The 19118-nt window shown below is 39.4% G+C and overlaps 1 protein-coding gene across 1 annotated transcript in view; it reads left to right on the top strand.

Annotated features, from left to right (window-relative positions):
• VPS26B (VPS26, retromer complex component B) overlaps positions 1–19118 on the top strand; it is a 29082-nt gene that overhangs the window by 4981 nt on the left and 4983 nt on the right. The window contains exons 2-3 of the mRNA XM_027877631.1: positions 10290–10446; positions 17449–17613. Coding sequence (XP_027733432.1) covers positions 10290–10446; positions 17449–17613 — 322 coding nt within the window. The remainder of the gene's footprint in view (positions 1–10289; positions 10447–17448; positions 17614–19118) is intronic.

Genomic DNA, 19118 nt, shown 5'->3' with positions numbered 1-19118 from the left:
ACAAATGACTGTTAGAACAGAGGTATTGATTTAGTGTTTGCAGGAGAGCACTGTGCAAGGAGATAGATATAAAATATCTATAGGTAGATTATGGTTCCTTCCATTATATGGCTAATAATTTAGTAAGGAGTTATGACAGATTAATGGAAAGTAGCATAAAAATGCGGAAAGTGGTGAAGGGCTTTGAAAAATCAAGTTGAAAAAGATCACTTACCAATTAAGAGGATTCAGGAAGGGTTTTTGCAGTAGATGGCTCATGAATTGGTTTTAAATGATGAGCAATAAGTCAGAGATGAGAGAAATATGCTACTTTCTTAGTTATGTTTGGTTTGAGTTAAAATAAGATATACTTTTCTTAGTTCCCATAATAAAGACTGTAAAACTGGCTCAGGTTTTTAAAATGGAGTTATACTTAACCTGATATTTATAGTAAAAAGTGGCCTTTTTTCCCTCCATTTTTAAAGGCACCTTCTTTCTCCACTATTCAATGACCCATTTCTCCTCATGCCTTTTCACTGCCAAGGAGTCATATGTGGGGTGCTTATTTTCATGTTTTTGAGGAAAAGTTACAGTGGCTCCACTTCTTCACCATTTTTGTGAGCCCAAATAAGTGACTTTGCTGAAGCTGTGATAGTATTTGGTGTATTCACTAAATATGTGATGGCCAGAGACAAGTAAAATTGTCTTCAGAAGTATTTCTGATCTTCAGCTATATTGCCATTTGTGGAGAAGATGGCTATTATTGATGTACTCTGTGCCACTCTTGCCGTTTATTTCTTTTTGATTCAAGGAGATCTTGATTGATCTAAGTCATGCAATTTTTGGATCATCTAAATCATAAGCATGATGCTACTAAATCATAAGTTACTGGATTTTAAGGTACTTGTGGACAAGGGCCATGTGGTTTCATTTATCTTTTTACCTCTTGCCCTGAGATCTCAGCCCAAACTTGTGGTAAGAGGTAAGGGATTGCATGGATCCCTGGCAGTACCTTTCATAGATGCTCAGTAGACCCTCAATAAATGAATATTAAATGAAGGATACTTGCTTCTTTCCATGTAAAAACCACTGAATGCGTGTTTCTTTAAAAGAATGAGGAATAGTCTAGAGTCAAAGCCCACCTTGCCTGAAAATAGTTATTACAATGACATGGTCTTTTGTTTATATAGGTATTATATTTCTTACCCCAACCTCTCAAAGGTTTTTTTTTTTGTTTTCCTCGTAACCTTAATCAGAGAGACATTTATGTTTCCATCCTACATTTGTCAAATATGAGCCATCTGGAAGTGGTTAAAGGATAGACCTTTGACAATCTGAACTGGATAGTCCACTCTGGATGATTGATTTCTTGTGGATTATCCACAGGAAAATTTTTCTTGGGCCTCTTTGGCCTATTACTCAGGTTATTCGTCAGTGCCCCTTAGTAACTGGGCATTGTGTGTTGAGACTGCAAACTAATCCCAACAAATCTAACTTGGAAGATAAATCACATACTTCACTTCGAAAAAAAGAGAACATGCTTGTTATGTGTTGTTGTGAATTATCTGGGCCACTGCTATCCTCTGTTCACTGGAAGACAAAGCCCCTGCTTTCAAGTAGCTTCCAGTCCAAAGTTTTAAAGGTTGATCCAATAGATTTACTGAACAATTACCAAGATTTAGCGAATTGACTCCCTGGCTATTTAGGATGGAATTCCTGAGTAAGGGGGACTAGCAGTCACATCTGAACCCTAGACTTTTTCAAAAGGATTTCTCTTTATTCTTTGTAGGCCCAAACCCCAAGTCTTATCGGGCAATACTTTTGTGTTACCCCCAAAAATTGCAACTCAGAACCCTGTACCTGTTCCTGGATAAACGTGGGTCATTTTATTTATAAATTCCAGATTCTTTTTACATTTACAAACACATTTGTTTCTGGGTTTTTGGAGGAGAGAGAGAGACAAATGATGGCTTCTTTTGAGTTAGGATCTGTTCCCTGCTTGACAGTGAGTAAGGAGTGGGGTACATACTTTCCTCCCACTCTCAGCTCAAACAACTCACCCCAGCTTGTCATACGCTTGCTTGAGTTCTTTGTTCATCAAAACCTGTGGCGGAAGGAAATGCTAGAAGTCTAGAGAGCCCAGCTTTTGTTTTGTGGTTTTTCTTTTCCCCTCAACTAAATGTTCTTATGCAAAGTTGCGGCTGAGTCTTCCTAAGCATGAAATATACACGCACGCACACACACACACACACACACACACACACACACACACACAGAGTTGAGGCTGGAACTAAGTACCAAGCTATTGGTCTAAGGACAAGTTCTCAGTTATCCTGGGTTTTTTTTTACTTATCCTCCATAAGTTTTTAATATCAGAAGAGTTTCTGCTCACCACTCGGCACACTTTTGAGTATTTGCTTAATCTGTGTAGAGAAAATAACAGCTCATTTTAGGTTTAATCATGTTCTGTGAGCATTTACTGAGTGTACATATCTCATACCCAGTATATATACACATATGAAAAAACAAGGTTCCCCCTCTAACAGGAATTGATGTTTTCATAGAATGCTGATTTACAAAGCATGAGATATGAATGATGCCTGTCCTCAAGGAGCTCAGAAATGAGGTGAGGAGACATAACTGTGCATATAAAAATATATGGAGTTTATTGAAAATGTTGGGGTACAACTAGATAATCTTTAAAGTTCCATCTAGCAATGAATTGTGAACCACATATGAACTACAGTGAATGGTAACAACCAGTAAGTACTGCAAAAATTCACAGCAGGGAGAAATCACTGTCACATGGAATGATTTGGGAAGGACTTTCTGAGGGTGAAAATGGAGCCTTGAGCTGGACCTTAAAGGGTCAATCAGCTTACATTTAAGGGCCTACTATTTGCCAGGCACTGTGTCAAGTCCTGGCAATACAATATAAATATTACAATACAATATGTAAATATAAAAGGCAAAATCTTGCTGTAAGGGAGCTCACAGTCTAAGGGAGAGGGTATGCAAATAACCACGTACCGACAGGATACACACTAGATATGCTGAAGGTAGACTCAGAGGGAAGGTATTACAATTAAGGAGAACTTGGAAAGACTTCCCAGAAGGTAAGACTTTAGCCAGACTTGAAAGAAGGCAGGAAAACCAGGAAGCAGAAATGGAATACAACCTAGGTAAGCCAAATATAATCACGAAGTTTAACCTAGGAAGAAAGGAAAAAGAATAAGCATACATTATGTACTCCAAGGGCAAATAGAAATGCTTTTTAATTTTCCCCCCTAATTTGTATTTTCCATGCCACGATTTTAATCCATCAGTATAAATGAAACTGAATTAGCTAAGATATTTACTATATTGGTAATATCATTATCAAAGACATATTTCCAAAAATTTTAAAGGATTTATGAATTTTAGGTGATTAATGCAAATGCTTCTCAATAAAGTAAGTGGTTATTTGCAGTTACAGAAGTAAAAATTGGAAGTATGCAGCCTGAAAAGGCTCTGCTCAAGGGCCACAGCTTACAACAGGCCTTCCCTGATTCCTCTAGTTATTAGTGTCTTATTTCCCCATCCCCTTAAGTTACTTTGTCTATATTTTGTATTTATTTATGTCAATGTCTTTACCCTTAGTAGACTGTAAGCTTTTGAGGAAAAGAGCTATTTTTTTCTTTGTGTCCCAAACACCTAGCATAATGCCTGGCACACAGTAGGCACTTAGAGCTCACTGAATTAATTTATTCTACACAGAAAGGTGCTGGTGTATCTTGGAACAAAACTAAGTAGTGACTCATTCTTAATCCAGCAGGTAAAGAGTCTTAAATGCTTCTCCAGCTTGCCAAGCTATAGTTGGGAATTAACGATGAAGAGGAGACACAGTGAACTTGGCCATACTGCCTTGTGCTCTTTCCAAGACTAAGACCCAGTATGAGTTCCAGAATAAACATAATCCTCTCTCTCAGCAGCAGGTCCCAAGGCTTCCTTAATAGCTGCAGTCTTGTGGTGAGATGTCAGTTCAGTTTCATCCTGAGTGAATTCACTTCTCAACAGTTGTTCTGAAGTTTTGAAATGAGAGCTTGAATGCAAAATTGGTTTCCTTCTGTTTGTTTTCAAAGGGGGCTAGATAAAGGAGAACTTCCTTCTCAGATAATCTATTTTAAATTCCTGCTTTCTACTCTGAAATGTCTGGCCTGCTGGGGCTGAGCTAATAGCTAGGAATAATAAAAAGATGAACATGATTTACAGTTGCATCCCTGCAGTTTTTACTTTTTGGAATTGTGACAGTTACTCCATTAAATTTTCTTATGACCCCAGTCCTTTGCCAGTATATCCTTGGTTTGTTATTTTTAAAATTCACAGTTTGTAAAGGAAATCAAGCTCTTTGGCAAACTGCAAGGTAGAACTATTACCACAGAAGCATCACAGCTCAACTAATAATGATAAAAAGCCAAATCTAACTTTAGTCCCATCACACAGTAACAACTCCCCTATGATACCTGATAGAAGCTAAAGCTTTTATGGGTCCAAGAGGGAAAAAGCCTGAAGAGAATCTAGCACTGTAGTGATGCAAGGAAAGTCTTTTGTGCTAACAGTCCCTGCTCACAAGCTGGGTTCCATGCTGGGTACAGCAGAATGAATGTGTATGGTTGTTAGGATCTCAGAATGCCCCTACCTCCACCCCTTTGGTTCTGTTCCATCTTGTTTATCTCTCCTGTTGCCTTTGCTATGTAGTTGAATTTATTATGTATTTTTCTGAGGGTTGGGTAATGAGATCTGGGTAAATCAGTCAGCAAGTATTTATTAAGTACCTTCTATGTACCAGGCACAATGCTAAGTGATGGGGATACAAAGAAAGGCAAAAAAGTCCCTGCTCCCAAAGCGCTCACGGTCTAATGGGGGAGACAATATGCAAACAACTACGTACAAACAGGATTTGTAGAAAGTAAGTCTCAAGATAATCTCAGAGGGAAGACACTAAAATTAAAGAGGACTGGGAAAGGCTGAAACTTGAAACAAGGAGGCTCAGAGGCCAAGATGGGAGAGAGAGCCACTGAAAAAATGCCTGGTGTTGGAAGATGGAGTGCCATGTATGGGGAACAGCAAGGAAGCCAGCGTCACTAGTGGGTTGCAATGTTGGGGGTGGGAAGGAAGAATAGGAGGGAGTGGGAGATAAAGTAAGAAGACTGGAAAGATAGGAAGGGGCCAAGTTATGATAGAGTGCTTTAAATGCCAATAGGAGTTTATGTTTAGTCTTGGAGGCAATAGGAAAACGGGGTTGGTTGAATGGGGTGAGGGTGGGGTATGACATAGCCAAACTTGCACTTTAGAAAGATCAATTTGATAGCTAGTCAAGGATAAACTGGAGGAGAGAAAGAATTGGACAGTAACCAGAAGGCTATTGCAATAGTTTAGGTATGAGGTGATAAGGGCCTGCACCAAATTGGTAGGAGTGTCAGAGGAGAGGAGGAATATATGAGAGATGTTACTAACGCAGAAACAATAGGCCTTGTCATCAGATTGTTTGGGGGGGGGTGAGAGACAATTTGAGGATGACACCTAGGTTTCAAGCCTGGGTTACTGGAAGGATGGTGTTACTCTCGATAGTAATAGTGATGTTACAGAAGAGACTTTGGGGAGTGATAATGAATTCAATTTTGGACATAATGAGTTAGAGATGTCCAATAGGCAGTTAGAGGTGCAAAAATGGAGGTCAGAAGAGAGGTTAGGGTAGGGCAACTAATTTTGAACATCACCTTCATAAAGTTCATAGAATCCATGGGAGCTGATGAAATCACCAAGTGAAAGAGTATAGGTGGAGAAAAGGAACCAGGCTAGAGCCCCAATGTTAGCAGGAGTGTTCTGGATGATTCAGTAAGGGAGGCTTAGGAGGAGAAAACTAGGAGAGTGGTGTTCCCAAAAATCTAGAGAGAAGAGTATCAAGAGACTGACTGACAGTGTTAAAGGCTGCAGAAAGGTCAAGGAGGATGAGGTTTGAAAAAAAAAATAATTATATTTGTCAGTTAAGAGCTCATTGGTGACTTTGGAGAGAGGAATTTGGTTATACGATGAGGTTGAAAGCCAGACTGAAAGTTTAAAAATGAGAGTGAGAAGGGAGGAAATAGAGGCACTGATTGTAGATGTTTATTAAGGAGATCAGCAATAAAAGGGAAGAGAGAGAGAGAGGATGATTAGTGGGAATTGTTGGGTCAAGTGGTATGAATGAGACTACAGGACAATCTGCTGGAAAGGATGGGATGGAGTGGGATCACTTGTGCAGGTGCATCACTTGTACATATCTTAACAACAAGAGCCACTCTTCTTTGGAGACAGGAGTGAAAGAGGAGATGGTGGCAGGAGGCCTCTGAAAGGAGTTGAGAAGGAGCACTCAGTGAATGGCTTCAGTTTTTTAAGTGAGATATGAGATGCTTCTCACTTGATGATGTAGGGGGAGAAGGAGAATGCTTCTTCCTCTTTTTAACCCTTCTCTAACTGGGGCTGCCCCACTTGAATGGGGTCCTTCTGTATCTCATCTGCTGAACTATGGGCATAACTCAGTACTTAGGTGCTGGGGCCACAGCTTCCTAGGCTGGTTGGTGTCTTCATCATCAACAGGGAGAACTGTTGTCACACATTCTGGGGCTCTCAACCAGAAACCCTAAAACATAAGGAGACAGAAGATGGAGTAGCCCAGTAACTCTTTTTCTACTTCCATTCTTCCATTTTTTAAAATTGTAATATTGTAATAGAGGGAAAAACAGCTTCCCAGTTTTAAAAGAACAATTACTTGCCATTCGCTTGATCTTCTTACAGCCTGGTATTGTCAGCTACCATTTTACTGCTTTGTAGATTATCCACCGCAGGCTTTCTGTCTAACCTGGCAGTATAGTTGAATGAGTGGTCATATCTAAGCTCAGCTTCCCCTCATCACCTTAAAACAGCAAGAACTCTGAAATAAAGTGAAAGAACAATTTAATGACTGAAGAAGAATGGTCCGAAGATGTACCTCCATCCATATTTTTGTAGGATTGGGGAACTATGAGTATGGAGTGTGCATACTTCATCAGTCTGTTGATAATGTTTACTGATTTTTTTTTTCTTACATTGGATTGGGGATAGGAAGGGATATATTGAAAATGAAGGTGATATAAAAACAGAAGATGTCAAAAGTGGTTTTTTTTAAATAACCAAAAAAAGAGAAGTAGACAAAAATGGGACCCTAGTACACTGAATAAGTACTGTGGGATAAAAGAAAGGAGAACGCTCCTGGGCATAAAAACAAAGAGTATAACAATAACAACTAGTCCCTACCCTGACACCAGAAATAAGATGGAAATAACCTCTAAAGTAAGTTAGAAGTAAATTAAAGAAGAAATTAGAGCTCAAAGGGTAATTTTTAAAGACAACAAGCATTTATTAATGGTCTTCGGTGGGCTACATTTTACTAGCTTATGGGCATACAAAGACAAAAAATGAAATGGTCCTTGTTCTCAAGGAGTTTATGGTCTATAAAGGGGAACAACACACATATAACAAGTATACATAGAATAAATATAAAACAAATACTATGAGTAGATAAAAAAAGGACCAGCAAATTAATAGTTTAGAGCAGATGACAGAAAATCTTAATAAAGCAGTGGACAATGAAAAAGAGTGGCAAAGAACACAAAAATGCAGAATGCAACATCAGAACAAGAATTTTTTTTTTAAAGCGGCAAAATTGAAAGAACAATTGAAGTGTCCTTCCCAAACCAGAGTTTCTTGACAAATAAGTGAGACAGTCTGAGAAATGCAATTAAGTAAAACCACACTTTTGAAAAGTCATACCAGAAAATTGCCCAGGAGTATTAGAAAAAGAAGGCAGAGTACATTAAAGACACCATCAGTGAGGAATCCCAAATTTAACTCACCCTGAAATGCAAAATTTAACATCACCTATATTGTTCAGAAGTTTCTGTCAAGTCCAGTTCTTTGTGACCCTATTTGGGATTTTCCCAGAAAAGATACTGGAGTGGTTTGCCATTTTCCTTCTCTAGCTCATTTTATAGATGAGGAAACTGAGGCCAACAGGGTTAAGTGATTTGCCTAGGGTCACACAGCTAGAAGTGTCTGCGACCAGATTTGAGCTTGGGAAGAGGCATCTTCCTGACTTCCACCGTGCCACCTAGTTGCCCAGCACTAGATAGTCTTATTGTGAAAAAGAGGCTTCCTGGGACTTGAGATTCTAGACCAGACCAGACCCCACAGAACAACAGACCACAAATTGGGGTGGCACCGGCAGGAAATTATCCTTCTTCTGGGGATGCTTCCCTCTTGGGGATAGGCCATTTAATGGGCCTGTCTCTGAGCTTGAGGGGTGTTCTGTCTCTGGTCCCAGAATTGGTGGGACAGAAAGAGAAGGGGAAATAGAGCTGGGATAGCTTACAGCTTTACTTGTTTTTTGAGGTGCAACTCGGCCCCCTGCCTCTCCCTCTCACTCAATTTAAATTAGTCTCTGGAGTGATCTCTTTTCTTGGGCCCTTGGGAAAAGAGTCAGTTAGGTTCAACCTTGTTGTCATAGACTCCTCGCCCTTTGTCCCCGAGCAGCGAGTAAGATGGCTCTGTATCTGTTTTAGATTTCCTTAGCTTTCCTTGACAGCCAGGGACAGCCTAAGAGCTTTATCCTTCTTGAAGTATATTACTAAAAACAAAAAGCAAACAAACAAGCTTTTCAGTACCAAGGCCTGGACAAGCAGGGTGTGGTGTTATCCTGTCCCCAGAGAGCTTTCAGTCTGACTAGGGAAACCAAACACCAAAGACTAGAATTTAGAAGAGAAAGATGTGTGTGTGTAAGCACACACATATATATGTATATACATACATACATACGCACAAAACTTTACACAATAAAGTGACTAAATGATCATAACTACCTAAGGCTAATCAAGGAGCAGGCAGGCTTTGTAAGCTTCTAAGTCTGACCTCTATGCGCATTTGTCACATTGGCCTAATTACTGCCAAAATCTGTGGTATAAGTATATTTGTATTTATATATTCTTTTATTAATTCACAAAGCACTTAACCTTTCAATAACCCCCTGAGGCAAGTAGTAGAAGTCTCAGTATCCTCACTTTATAATTGAGGAAAAGGGGTATGGATCTGCCTGGTGAAAAACCCTAACAACACAAGTCCTGTGACTCCACTATACTTGGATTCACCTTCTAGGGTTCTTAATCTTTTTTTGCATAAGGGATCCCTTTAAGTGGTCTGGTGAAGCCTATAGACTCCTTCTCAGAACAGTGTTTTTAGGCTTAAAAGGAAATCATTTATAGTGAAAAGCAGGGATCAAAATTAAAAAAAAAAATTCATGGATCCCAGGTTAAGAACCCTGGACTAGGGGTATGACAGCCTGGATTCTAGGCTTTGTCCCAACTCCTCTAGCTGCATGCCCTTTGGTATGTCACTCAACCTCTCTATGCTTTTGCTTTCCTCATCCATCAAATGGGATAATACCACCTGACCTACCAAATCATAATATTGTTTTGAGGATAAAATTAAATAATGGGCCTAAAATTGCTTTGGACAATTAAAAGGATTATATACCTTATAGGGTTGTTGTAAGGACCAAATGAAATAACATGTAAAGTGCTTTGTAAACTTTAAAGCAATATGCTAGCTATAATTAATGTAATTATAATTAATATAATGCTAGTTATTATAACATGGAATGATGTTTTTAAAGGGTGGGAACAGGGTTAATGGGAGCCATAGTGGCTTAGTGGATAGAGTATTGGACTTAGAGTCAAAAAGACCCAGGTTCAAATTCAAGCCAGGCTAGTGGTTGTGTGATTATAAGCAAACCAGTTAGTCTTTCTAAGCCTCAGTCTCCTATTCTGTAAAGTCAAGATGTAGTCACAAACTCATAGCATTGCTGAGAAAATATATGTAAAGCATATTGCAAGCTTTTAAGCAGTATATGAATTTCAGTTCCTTTGCACAGGTGTTAGTTTACTATTGAGGAGCAGCACTGATGGTGGAACCCACAGGATTTCAGTGAGGCAGTGGTTGCAAAAGGATATGGTTGCAAAAGGGGTTGGCAAAGCAGGGAGGAAGCAGTTAGGGTGGAAAGGCAGAAGGGTTTGTTGACTGACAAATGCTGGAAGAACCTGGTAGTTCTGGGGTGTAGGGATCTGTGGTAGAGGGTATGAAGGGGACTGGCTAAGGTCTCAGTAAAGTAAATAAAGTAGTTTTCCCTGGTGACAACTGCTTTCTTAGGTCTCCCTTGAGTTAAGGAACCTAAATAGAAGAAGTGATTATTGTCTCTCCAGAGCTCTACTATGATCGAGGGAACCACCATGAATTTGTGTCACTGGTGAAGGACCTGGCCAGGCCTGGTGAGTTCACACAGTCCCAGACCTTCGACTTTGAGTTCACCCACGTGGAGAAGCCCTATGAGTCTTACACAGGACAGAATGTAAAGCTAAGGTAAGTTGTGCTCACCCAGAGCTGCCACTATGGGGCAGTGCTCCACACCAACCCTCATTTCTGCTTTCTCCCAGTCAGTCATCCTGATTAAAAGGGAAGTCCAAGACTGAGGCCATCTCCTTTCACTAGGCTTCCCTGAAAAGTTAGGGTATATTTGACCTAACAGAAAAAGCACTAGGTGTCAACATGAATTTTAGTCCCTCCTGTGGACGTTGGACCAAATTATCTGATTGATTACTCAGTTTCCTTTTTTTGAAAAGTAGGGAGTGGTGTGAGGACAAAACAAAACTGTTGTTGTTGTTTAGTCACGTCCAACTCTTCATGACCCCATTTGGGGTTTTCTTGGCAAAGACACTGGAGATGTTTGCTGTTTCCTTCTCCAGCTCATTTTACAGGTGAGGAAACTGAGGCAAACAGGGTTAAGTGACTTGCTCAGAGTCACACAGCTAGTAAGTGTCTGAGGCCAGATTTAAACTCAGGTCTTCCTGACTCCAGGCCCGGCATTCTATTCACTGCACCACTTGGCTGCTCTAAAATGAGATAATAATATGCAAGTTCTTTAAAAAATAGTAAGTTAAGAAGTATTATGAAGCATAGGATGTTGGAGCTAAAAGGGAACTCACAGAGTTGTGAAATGACTTGTCCACAGTTACACAAGTAATGAATTACATAGCTGGAACTAGGAGCATTTTATATGTGCTTGGTGCTTCAAAGTCCTGGGAAAAGGGGGCTGGTTTTAAGAGCCTGGTGATGGAAAACCAAGAGCAGCAACTACTCCTGGGTATTTTCATCATGCTTTCTTTCCATCATCACTGGTCAGCGAATAGATTGAAAACCTGAAGAGAACTTAGAGATTAGTGTAGCCTCATGATAAATGAGGAAACTAAGGCCCAAATAAGCAAAGTGACTTGTTCAAGGGCATAAGGAATAGAATAAAAATCTGAACCCAAGGCCCCCTTGCTTGAGATCCAGCTATCAAAATGCTGATCATCTTCAATAACCTCCTTGGTTTAACAAGTTTGGTTCATTTTGTTTGATTTTTAGCATGGGGCTAAGGACTAAGGCTAGGCTGGGGATGTCAGCAACACACACTATTCCTGCCCTATGCCCTCAGGAGGCTTTGTGGATGCCCAGTTTTTAAACCATCATGTACAAGTCTGAAATCTGTGTTGCTGTACACCTGTATCATTTGATTTCCCTCCACCCCAAATTAATCTGTCATTAGGCAAGAACAATATAGATAATTCAGAAGTTACTTAAATTTGGCATTGAAATCTTTTTACAGTGACTTTGTCTCCTCATTATTTTTGCACTATTCTAATATCATAAATCAATTTTTTAATTCTCAGCAACACTTAACCTGCTAGGCAGAAGGAAGAGGTGTCCTTTGACAATAGTCCCATAAGGAGGGGAAATTTGGCTTAGGTTTAAAAATTTATCAAAAGTGGTCCACATGTGGGTTATTTGCTGATTTGCTTAACTTTTTTTTTCACTTTGATCCATAGCCCTGCATATATACATTATTCCTATCCTTTCAGTATTGAAAGGTGGCAGGCTTATATACTGTCATGTTGTGGATGGATGACCTTGGCCTCAAAACCAAGTTCTCTGATTCCAAGTCCACTACAGTGTGGTGCTCCTCGTATTGATTAGGCAAAATAAGATATTGGGAGAGTCGGGGGATGGTGTGGGATGATTAGAATGGCAGGAGTGGGAAAACATATTAAGTGTTCAAAGAATGGCAAATATTCTAGACTGGTTGGAACATACAGTTCTTGAGAAGTAGTGAAAGATCTGACTAGAAAGATCAGTTGGGGACAGCTGTGGAGGGCACAGAAGGCCAGCTTAAGGAATATGTCTTTATTCACTAGACAGCAGGATGCTATGGAGGACACCGTGAAAGAGCATAAGACTTTCTACTTAGAACGTTGGCAGCTTGAAGGAAGAATTTTTGTGAAGGCAAGAAGTGCCTGAGGTTGGGAGGCCAATTAGGATGTTCTTGCAAAACTCTAGGCTTATGGGTTTGAGCTGGGGTGGGGGAATGGGAACAGAGAGAAGGAAAGAGATTCCAGAAACTCTGGAGGAATGACGTAAGGGCTCTTGGCAACCAGTGGGAGTAGGGAGAGAGAGTAGCGAGAGTAAAATATTACCACAGAGTTAATCATGGTGATTGGACACTTATAGTACAGAAATATGGAAGGGGCTGACGTGTAGAAGAGGAGGTATTTGGATTTCAGTGTCTCTGAGGTGTTTTTGAGATATTAGGTGGCAATGTACATCAGGCAGTTGGAAATCTGAAAGTGGAGTTTTGGAGAGATCAAGATTAAAGAGCTGTTATCCACACAGGGAAAATAGTTGGAAGTCTGGGAATGGATTAGCTCACTGTGGGAAGGATTATGAAAAACAAGTGAAAAGACTAAAAATAGAATCTTCAGTTTGCTCAGCAAACATTTACTAAGCACCTACTATGTGTCAGGCATTTTACTAGATGCTCGGAATAAAAAGACAAAAAACAAATATAAAACCTCTGTCCTCCTGGAGCCTACATTCTATTGAGGGAAAACAATAAGAAAATCAAATGCAAATTATATTTTTTGAAATAGATACAAAATAATGGGGGGAGGGTGTTTTAACCTAGCATACAAGATGGGCTTCCTGTATGAGATGACACTTGAGGTAGGCCTTGAAGGTTCACACCAGGAATTCCATAAGGCAGAAACGAGGAGGGAGTGAATTCCAGATATGGGGAATTGCCTCCGACAAGGCATGGATAAAAGAGATGGAATTTTACATATGAAGAACAGCAAGGTGACCAATTTGGTTGGAACATAAACTGCAGGAAGCTCTTGTGTGTCAGTCTTAGAGAAGGAGACTAGTGCTGAGTGGAGAAGGCCATAAAAGGACCTTTTTGTATGAAAGTCCTGGTGCTTCTTGAGCCTGATCTGCTTAGCTCCAGAGAGCAAAACCAGGAGTAGGGGGTGGAAGTTCTGAAGAGGTACACAAAACCTTACCCAACCCAAAGACTCCTTAAAAATTAGAATGGACCAAATAGAAGGTAATGACTGCATGAGACAGCAAGAAATATAAAAACAAAAGTCAAAAGATTAAAAAAAGAAAGAAAGAAAATATAAGGTAGCAAATACAACTGACCTAGAAAACAGATCAAGGAGAGATAATTTAAGAACCACTAGACTCCCTGAAAGCTATTCATGAAAGAGTAAAGAACTTGCAAAGACAGAAGATACATGCTTATAACCAACAATAATTTGTTCAGCACAGCTGAATATAATCCTACAGGGTAAAAATTAGATTCTCAGTGAAATAAAAAACTTCTAAGCTTTCCTAATGAAAAGACCAGAGCTGAGTACAAACTTTGAAATATAAACACAAGGGTCAAGAGAAACATAAAAAGGTTTATATGGGCAAGTAATAAAAAAGAACTAAACAAGGATGAGGTATCTACCTTCTAAAAGGAGAAGATGATATAAGTAAGTTCCTTCAGAACCCTCAGACTATCATCTAGGGTCATAAAGGAGGTTAAGTAAGTCAGAGGACCTGCAAGTGCTTTTGTTATGATCTTATGAAAGGGAGGGAGGAAAGGCAGAGGAAAAATGGGGGAAATTATTTCACATGATCAGGATACACAAGTAGAAGTCTATACAAACAGGAAGGAATGGGGGGAATGGGTGACACCTGAACCTCACTTTCATCTGAAGTGGTCAAAGGAGGATAGAACGAACACACACACACACACACACACACAGAGTTGGGTGCAGAAAAATACATTTTACTCAACAGGAAGGAGAAGGGAGAGGAAGGGAGTAAAAGGGTAGATTCAGGGAGGACTTAGTCATAAGCAAAACACTCTAACCACAAAGGGTGGATCATTGAAAAAGGTTTAAGAGATCAGAAAAGAGAAACTCAGCATTTGAGATCTTTGGGAGGTAGATCAATTCCAAATGATTATGAGGTCCAAGGCATAGCTCCACTGGTAGATTTTTGAAGTGGAGCGGGATAGTAGATCATAGTGAGGAAGACGAGCAACTTCAAGGTCAGAATGTTATGAGTTATAAGCATGAATATTAAAGTTGTCCACAGTAATGCAAGACAAGAGAACAATTAGCAGTAAGTGCAAAAGTCAGTTTGCTCATCAGATTCTTCTTTTGGCCTGATTTCATAAAACAGAATCTTAAACAGTTGGAAGAGATCTTAAGGATTTAGGCCAACCTCCTGCCCCCTTAAGAATTCCTTGACAAACAATTACAAAACACTTTTCACGCAAATGAAGTCAGATCTAAATAACTGGAAAAACATCAGTTGCTCGTGGGTAGGCCAAGCTAATATAACAAAAATGATAGTTCTATCTAAGCTAGTTTACTTATTCAGTGCCATACCAATCAAACTATCAAAAAATTATTTAATAGAGCTAGAAAAAATAATAACAAGATTCATTTGGAAGAACAAAAGGTCCAGAATATCAAGGTAACTAATGAAAAGAAATGCTAGGGAAGGTGGCTTACCCGTTCCAGATCTTAAATTGCGTTATAAAGCAGCAGTCATCAAAACTACTTGGTACTGGCTAAGAATTAGATTGGTGGATCTGTGGAATAGGTTACACATGCAAGACACAGTAGTCAATGACAATAGTAATTTACTATTTGATAAACCCAAAGGCCCCAGCTTATGCTGTAAGGACTCACTATTTGACAAAAACTGCTGGGAAAACTGGAAGAGAGTATGGCAGAATCTAGGCACAGACCAAAATCTTATACCATATACCAAAATAAAGTCAAAATGGGTTCACAATTTAGATATAAAGGCTGATACTATAAGCATACTTCGAGAGCAAGGAATAGTTTACCTGTCAGATTTATGGAGAACAGAAGAATTTATGACCAAACAAGAGATAGACAACATTACGAAATGCAAAATGGATAATTTTGATTTCATTAAATTGAAAAGTTTTTTCACAAACAAAGCCAATGCAACCAAGATTAGGAGGGAAGCAGAAAACTGGAAAAGAATTTTTACAACCAGTGTCTCTGATAAGGGTCTCATTTCTAAAATATATGGAGAACTATATATATAAGTCAAATTTATAAGAATACAAGTCATTCCCCAATTGATACATGATCAAAAGATACAAACAGGCAGCTTTCAGATGAAGAAATTAAAGCTATCTATAGTCGTATGAAAAAATGCTCTAAATCACTATTGATTAGAGAAATTCAAATCAAAACAACTCTGAGGTACCAAATCACACCTATCAGATTAACCAACATGACAAAACAGGAAAATGATAAATGTTGGAGAAGATGGGGGAAAACTGGAACACTAATGCATTGTTGGTGGAGTTGTGAAATGATTCAACCATTTTGGAGAGCAATTTGGAACTATGCCCAAAGGGCTATAAAAATGTGCGTACCCTTTGACCCAGCAATACCATTTCTAGGGCTATATCCCAAAAAGATCATACAAATGAGAAAAGGACCCACATGTACAAAAATATTTATAGCTGCTCTTTCTGTGGTGGCAAAGAATTGAAAATTGAAGGGATGCCCATCAATTGGGGAATGGCTGAACAAATTGGTATATGAATGTAATGGAATACTATTGTGCTATAAGAAATGATGTGCAGGCAGACTTCAGAAAAAACTGGAAAGACCTGTATGGTCTGATGCTAAGTGAAGTGAGCAGAACCAGGAGAATATCGTACACAGTCACAGCTACATTGTGAGATGACTAATGTTGATAGACTTAACCTTTCTCAGCAATACAAGGGTCTAAGACATTTCCAAAGGCCTCATGATGGAAAATACTATCCACATCCAAAGAAAGAACTATGGAGTCTAAATGCAGATTGAAGCATACTATTTGGTCTTTTTCTTCTGTTTTGTTTTGTTTGTTCATTCTCATGGTTACTCTTATTGGTTCTAATTCTTCTTTATAATATGACTGATGTAAAAATGTGTTTAATAGGAATGTATATGTAGAGCCTATATCAGATTGCACACCGTGTTGAGAAGGGAGGTGGAAGGAGGGGGAGAAAAATTTAAAACTCAAAAGCTTATGGAAGTGATTGTTGAAAACTAAAAATTAATTAGTTTAAAAAAAAAAAAAAGAATTCCTTGACAAGTAGTCATCCAGCCTCTTCTTGAACACTTTTAATGACTGCAAACTTACTACCTAACAAATTAACCAATTGTTAAAGTTACAATTGTTAAATAATTCTTCCTTATGATATTGAGTTAGGAAGTTCTTCTTCCCTGCAGCTTGTATCCTTTGGCTTTGGTTTATCATTCTCCATTCTAGGTGACGTAGTGAGTGCTAGACTTGGAGGTTAGGAAGACCTGATTTCAAGTCCAGCCTCAGATACTTAACTAGGCATATGACCTTGGGCAAGTCACAACCTCTCTGAGCCTCACTTTTCTTATCTGTAGAATGAGGGGGTTGGATTTCATAGGTCCCTTTCAGCTCTACATCAATCAATCAACATTTATTAAGCACCTACTATGTGCCAGCCACTGTGCTAAGCCTAAGAGTACAAAAAAATGGCAAAAGATAGTCTCTGCTCTCAAAGAGTTTACAGTCTAATGGATGAGACCACATGCAAAGGAATATACACAAAATAAGCCACGTACAAGGTAAATATGAAATAATCACCAGAGGGAAGGAACTAGAATTATGAGGGGTTGGGGAAAGGCTTCTTGTAAAGGATTTTAGTTGGGACTTAAAGAAATTTTATAAACCATTCATTCTTCCCTTCAATGAGTGTAGTTCAAGCCCAGGGCACTGATAGTATGCCTCTGGATATATAGACAAATACATATGTATGCTTATAAATATACATATTTGTATACATACATATGTATGTATGTACACACATATATGCCTTTGGGTACATATGTGTGCTTCTTTACATACTGTTGTGTGTTTGTGTGTGTGTATATAATATTTTGTAATGGGGAACTATCTTAATCCATAATGGCTTAATATCTGCAGGTACTTCCTCAGAGCCACCATCAGCCGCCGGCTCAATGATGTTGTCAAGGAGATGGACATTGTGGTCCATACACTTAGTACATACCCAGAGCTCAATTCATCAATCAAGATGGAGGTTGGGATTGAGGACTGTCTGCACATTGAATTTGAGTACAACAAATCCAAGTGAGTGTCCTTTCCCTAGATCTAGGAAGGGTTTTTAATCTGGGGTTCATGGATTTGGATGGAGAAAAAAAATTACATTGTTATTTTTACTGACCTAACAAAGTTAACGCTTCCTCCGATTATTTAAAAAACTTTACTGAGGTCTATAGGTTTCACCAGACTGGCAAAGGGTCCATTACACAATAAAGGTTACTAAGAACTCATGTCTTAGAGATAATTGCTTGTTCCTGGGTTTGGGAGTAGGGGATTGGGCAGGGAAGAAAGGGTCAAGATAAATGGGTCCAACCATTAGAATAGAACTTGACCGTTGTGGTATAGTAGAGTGCTCCAACTTAGGTCAGGAGGCCTGGGTAACATCCTTACTCAGACACTTAAAAAACTGTATGATGGGCAAATCACTTAAATTCTCAGTGCCTTGGTTTCCCACTACCAGCTGCCTACTGCCTTGCTGAATTTCAAACTCAACATGTCCAAAAAGGAAAATTTTGTCTTCTCCCTAAAAGCATCCCTGTTTCCGTTAAGAATACCACCATCCTCCCAGTCACTCCAGCACGTAACCTCAGAATCCCCCTCAGTGCATCCTTCTTTCTCCTGAACCCTCCCTATCCAATCACTTGTCACAGCTTGTCAATTTTACCTCCATCTTCTGAATGAGTTTCCTTTTTTCTACTCTCAGTTATCAGGCTGTCATCCCCTCTTACCTGGACTGTTAGCCTCTGGGATGGTTTCCTTGTCTCTAGTTGCTCCCCTCTTTAATCCATCCTCTAGTCTAACATTGACTGCTTCCCCCCTAAAACATAGCATTTTACATAGAGGTAACTAATGCCCAGTAACTTTTCCAAGGATACACCAAGTAGTGGCACAGTCAGGATTCAAACCCAAGTTCTCTGACTCTAAATCCAACACTACTTTTAAGAGTTCCAGAGATAGGGGCAGCTAGGTGGCACAGTGGATAGAGCATCGGCCCTGAAGTCAGGAGGACCTGAGTTCAAATCCAGCCTCAGACCGAACACTTGACACTTACTAGCTGTGTGACCCTGAGCAAGTCAATTGCAACCCCCTCCCAAAAAAAAAAAAAAAACAAAAAGAGTTCCAGAAATATTGTGCACAGTGGCAGCATTTTAGGAATTAAGTGTCAAATGTTCCAAAATGACAGCATTGTGGGTCTGCTTCACATGGAAAGTGTGATTTGCACACCTTTGTTTATACCTACTAGCTTCCCTTTGTGTACAAGAGCCAACCAGCCTTTACCGCATGAGCCTCACGAAGAGAAAAGACTAGGTCTGATTCCTGGCCTCCAAACTCCTAAGAGTTAGGAGCGAATACTTGATACAGACAGTGTGCCACGATGATGAAGGTAGAGAGAGTAGTGACTGGAGTGAAGTGATTCTGAAGAAAAACTTGCTGGACAGAGTGAATTTTAAGCCAGGTTCTGGAAAATAAAGTTAGAAAATCTAGGGAAAAGATTCTGTTGGGAAATAGCATTGTAACTACTGACGGTTAAG

The sequence above is a fragment of the Vombatus ursinus genome, unplaced genomic scaffold (assembly GCF_900497805.2).
Source record: "Vombatus ursinus unplaced genomic scaffold, bare-nosed wombat genome assembly UNPS02014813.1, whole genome shotgun sequence".
Taxonomy (NCBI): domain Eukaryota; kingdom Metazoa; phylum Chordata; class Mammalia; order Diprotodontia; family Vombatidae; genus Vombatus; species Vombatus ursinus.
The sequence above is the reverse complement of the archived record's forward strand: the minus strand, read 5'-3'. Positions and strand labels throughout refer to the sequence as shown.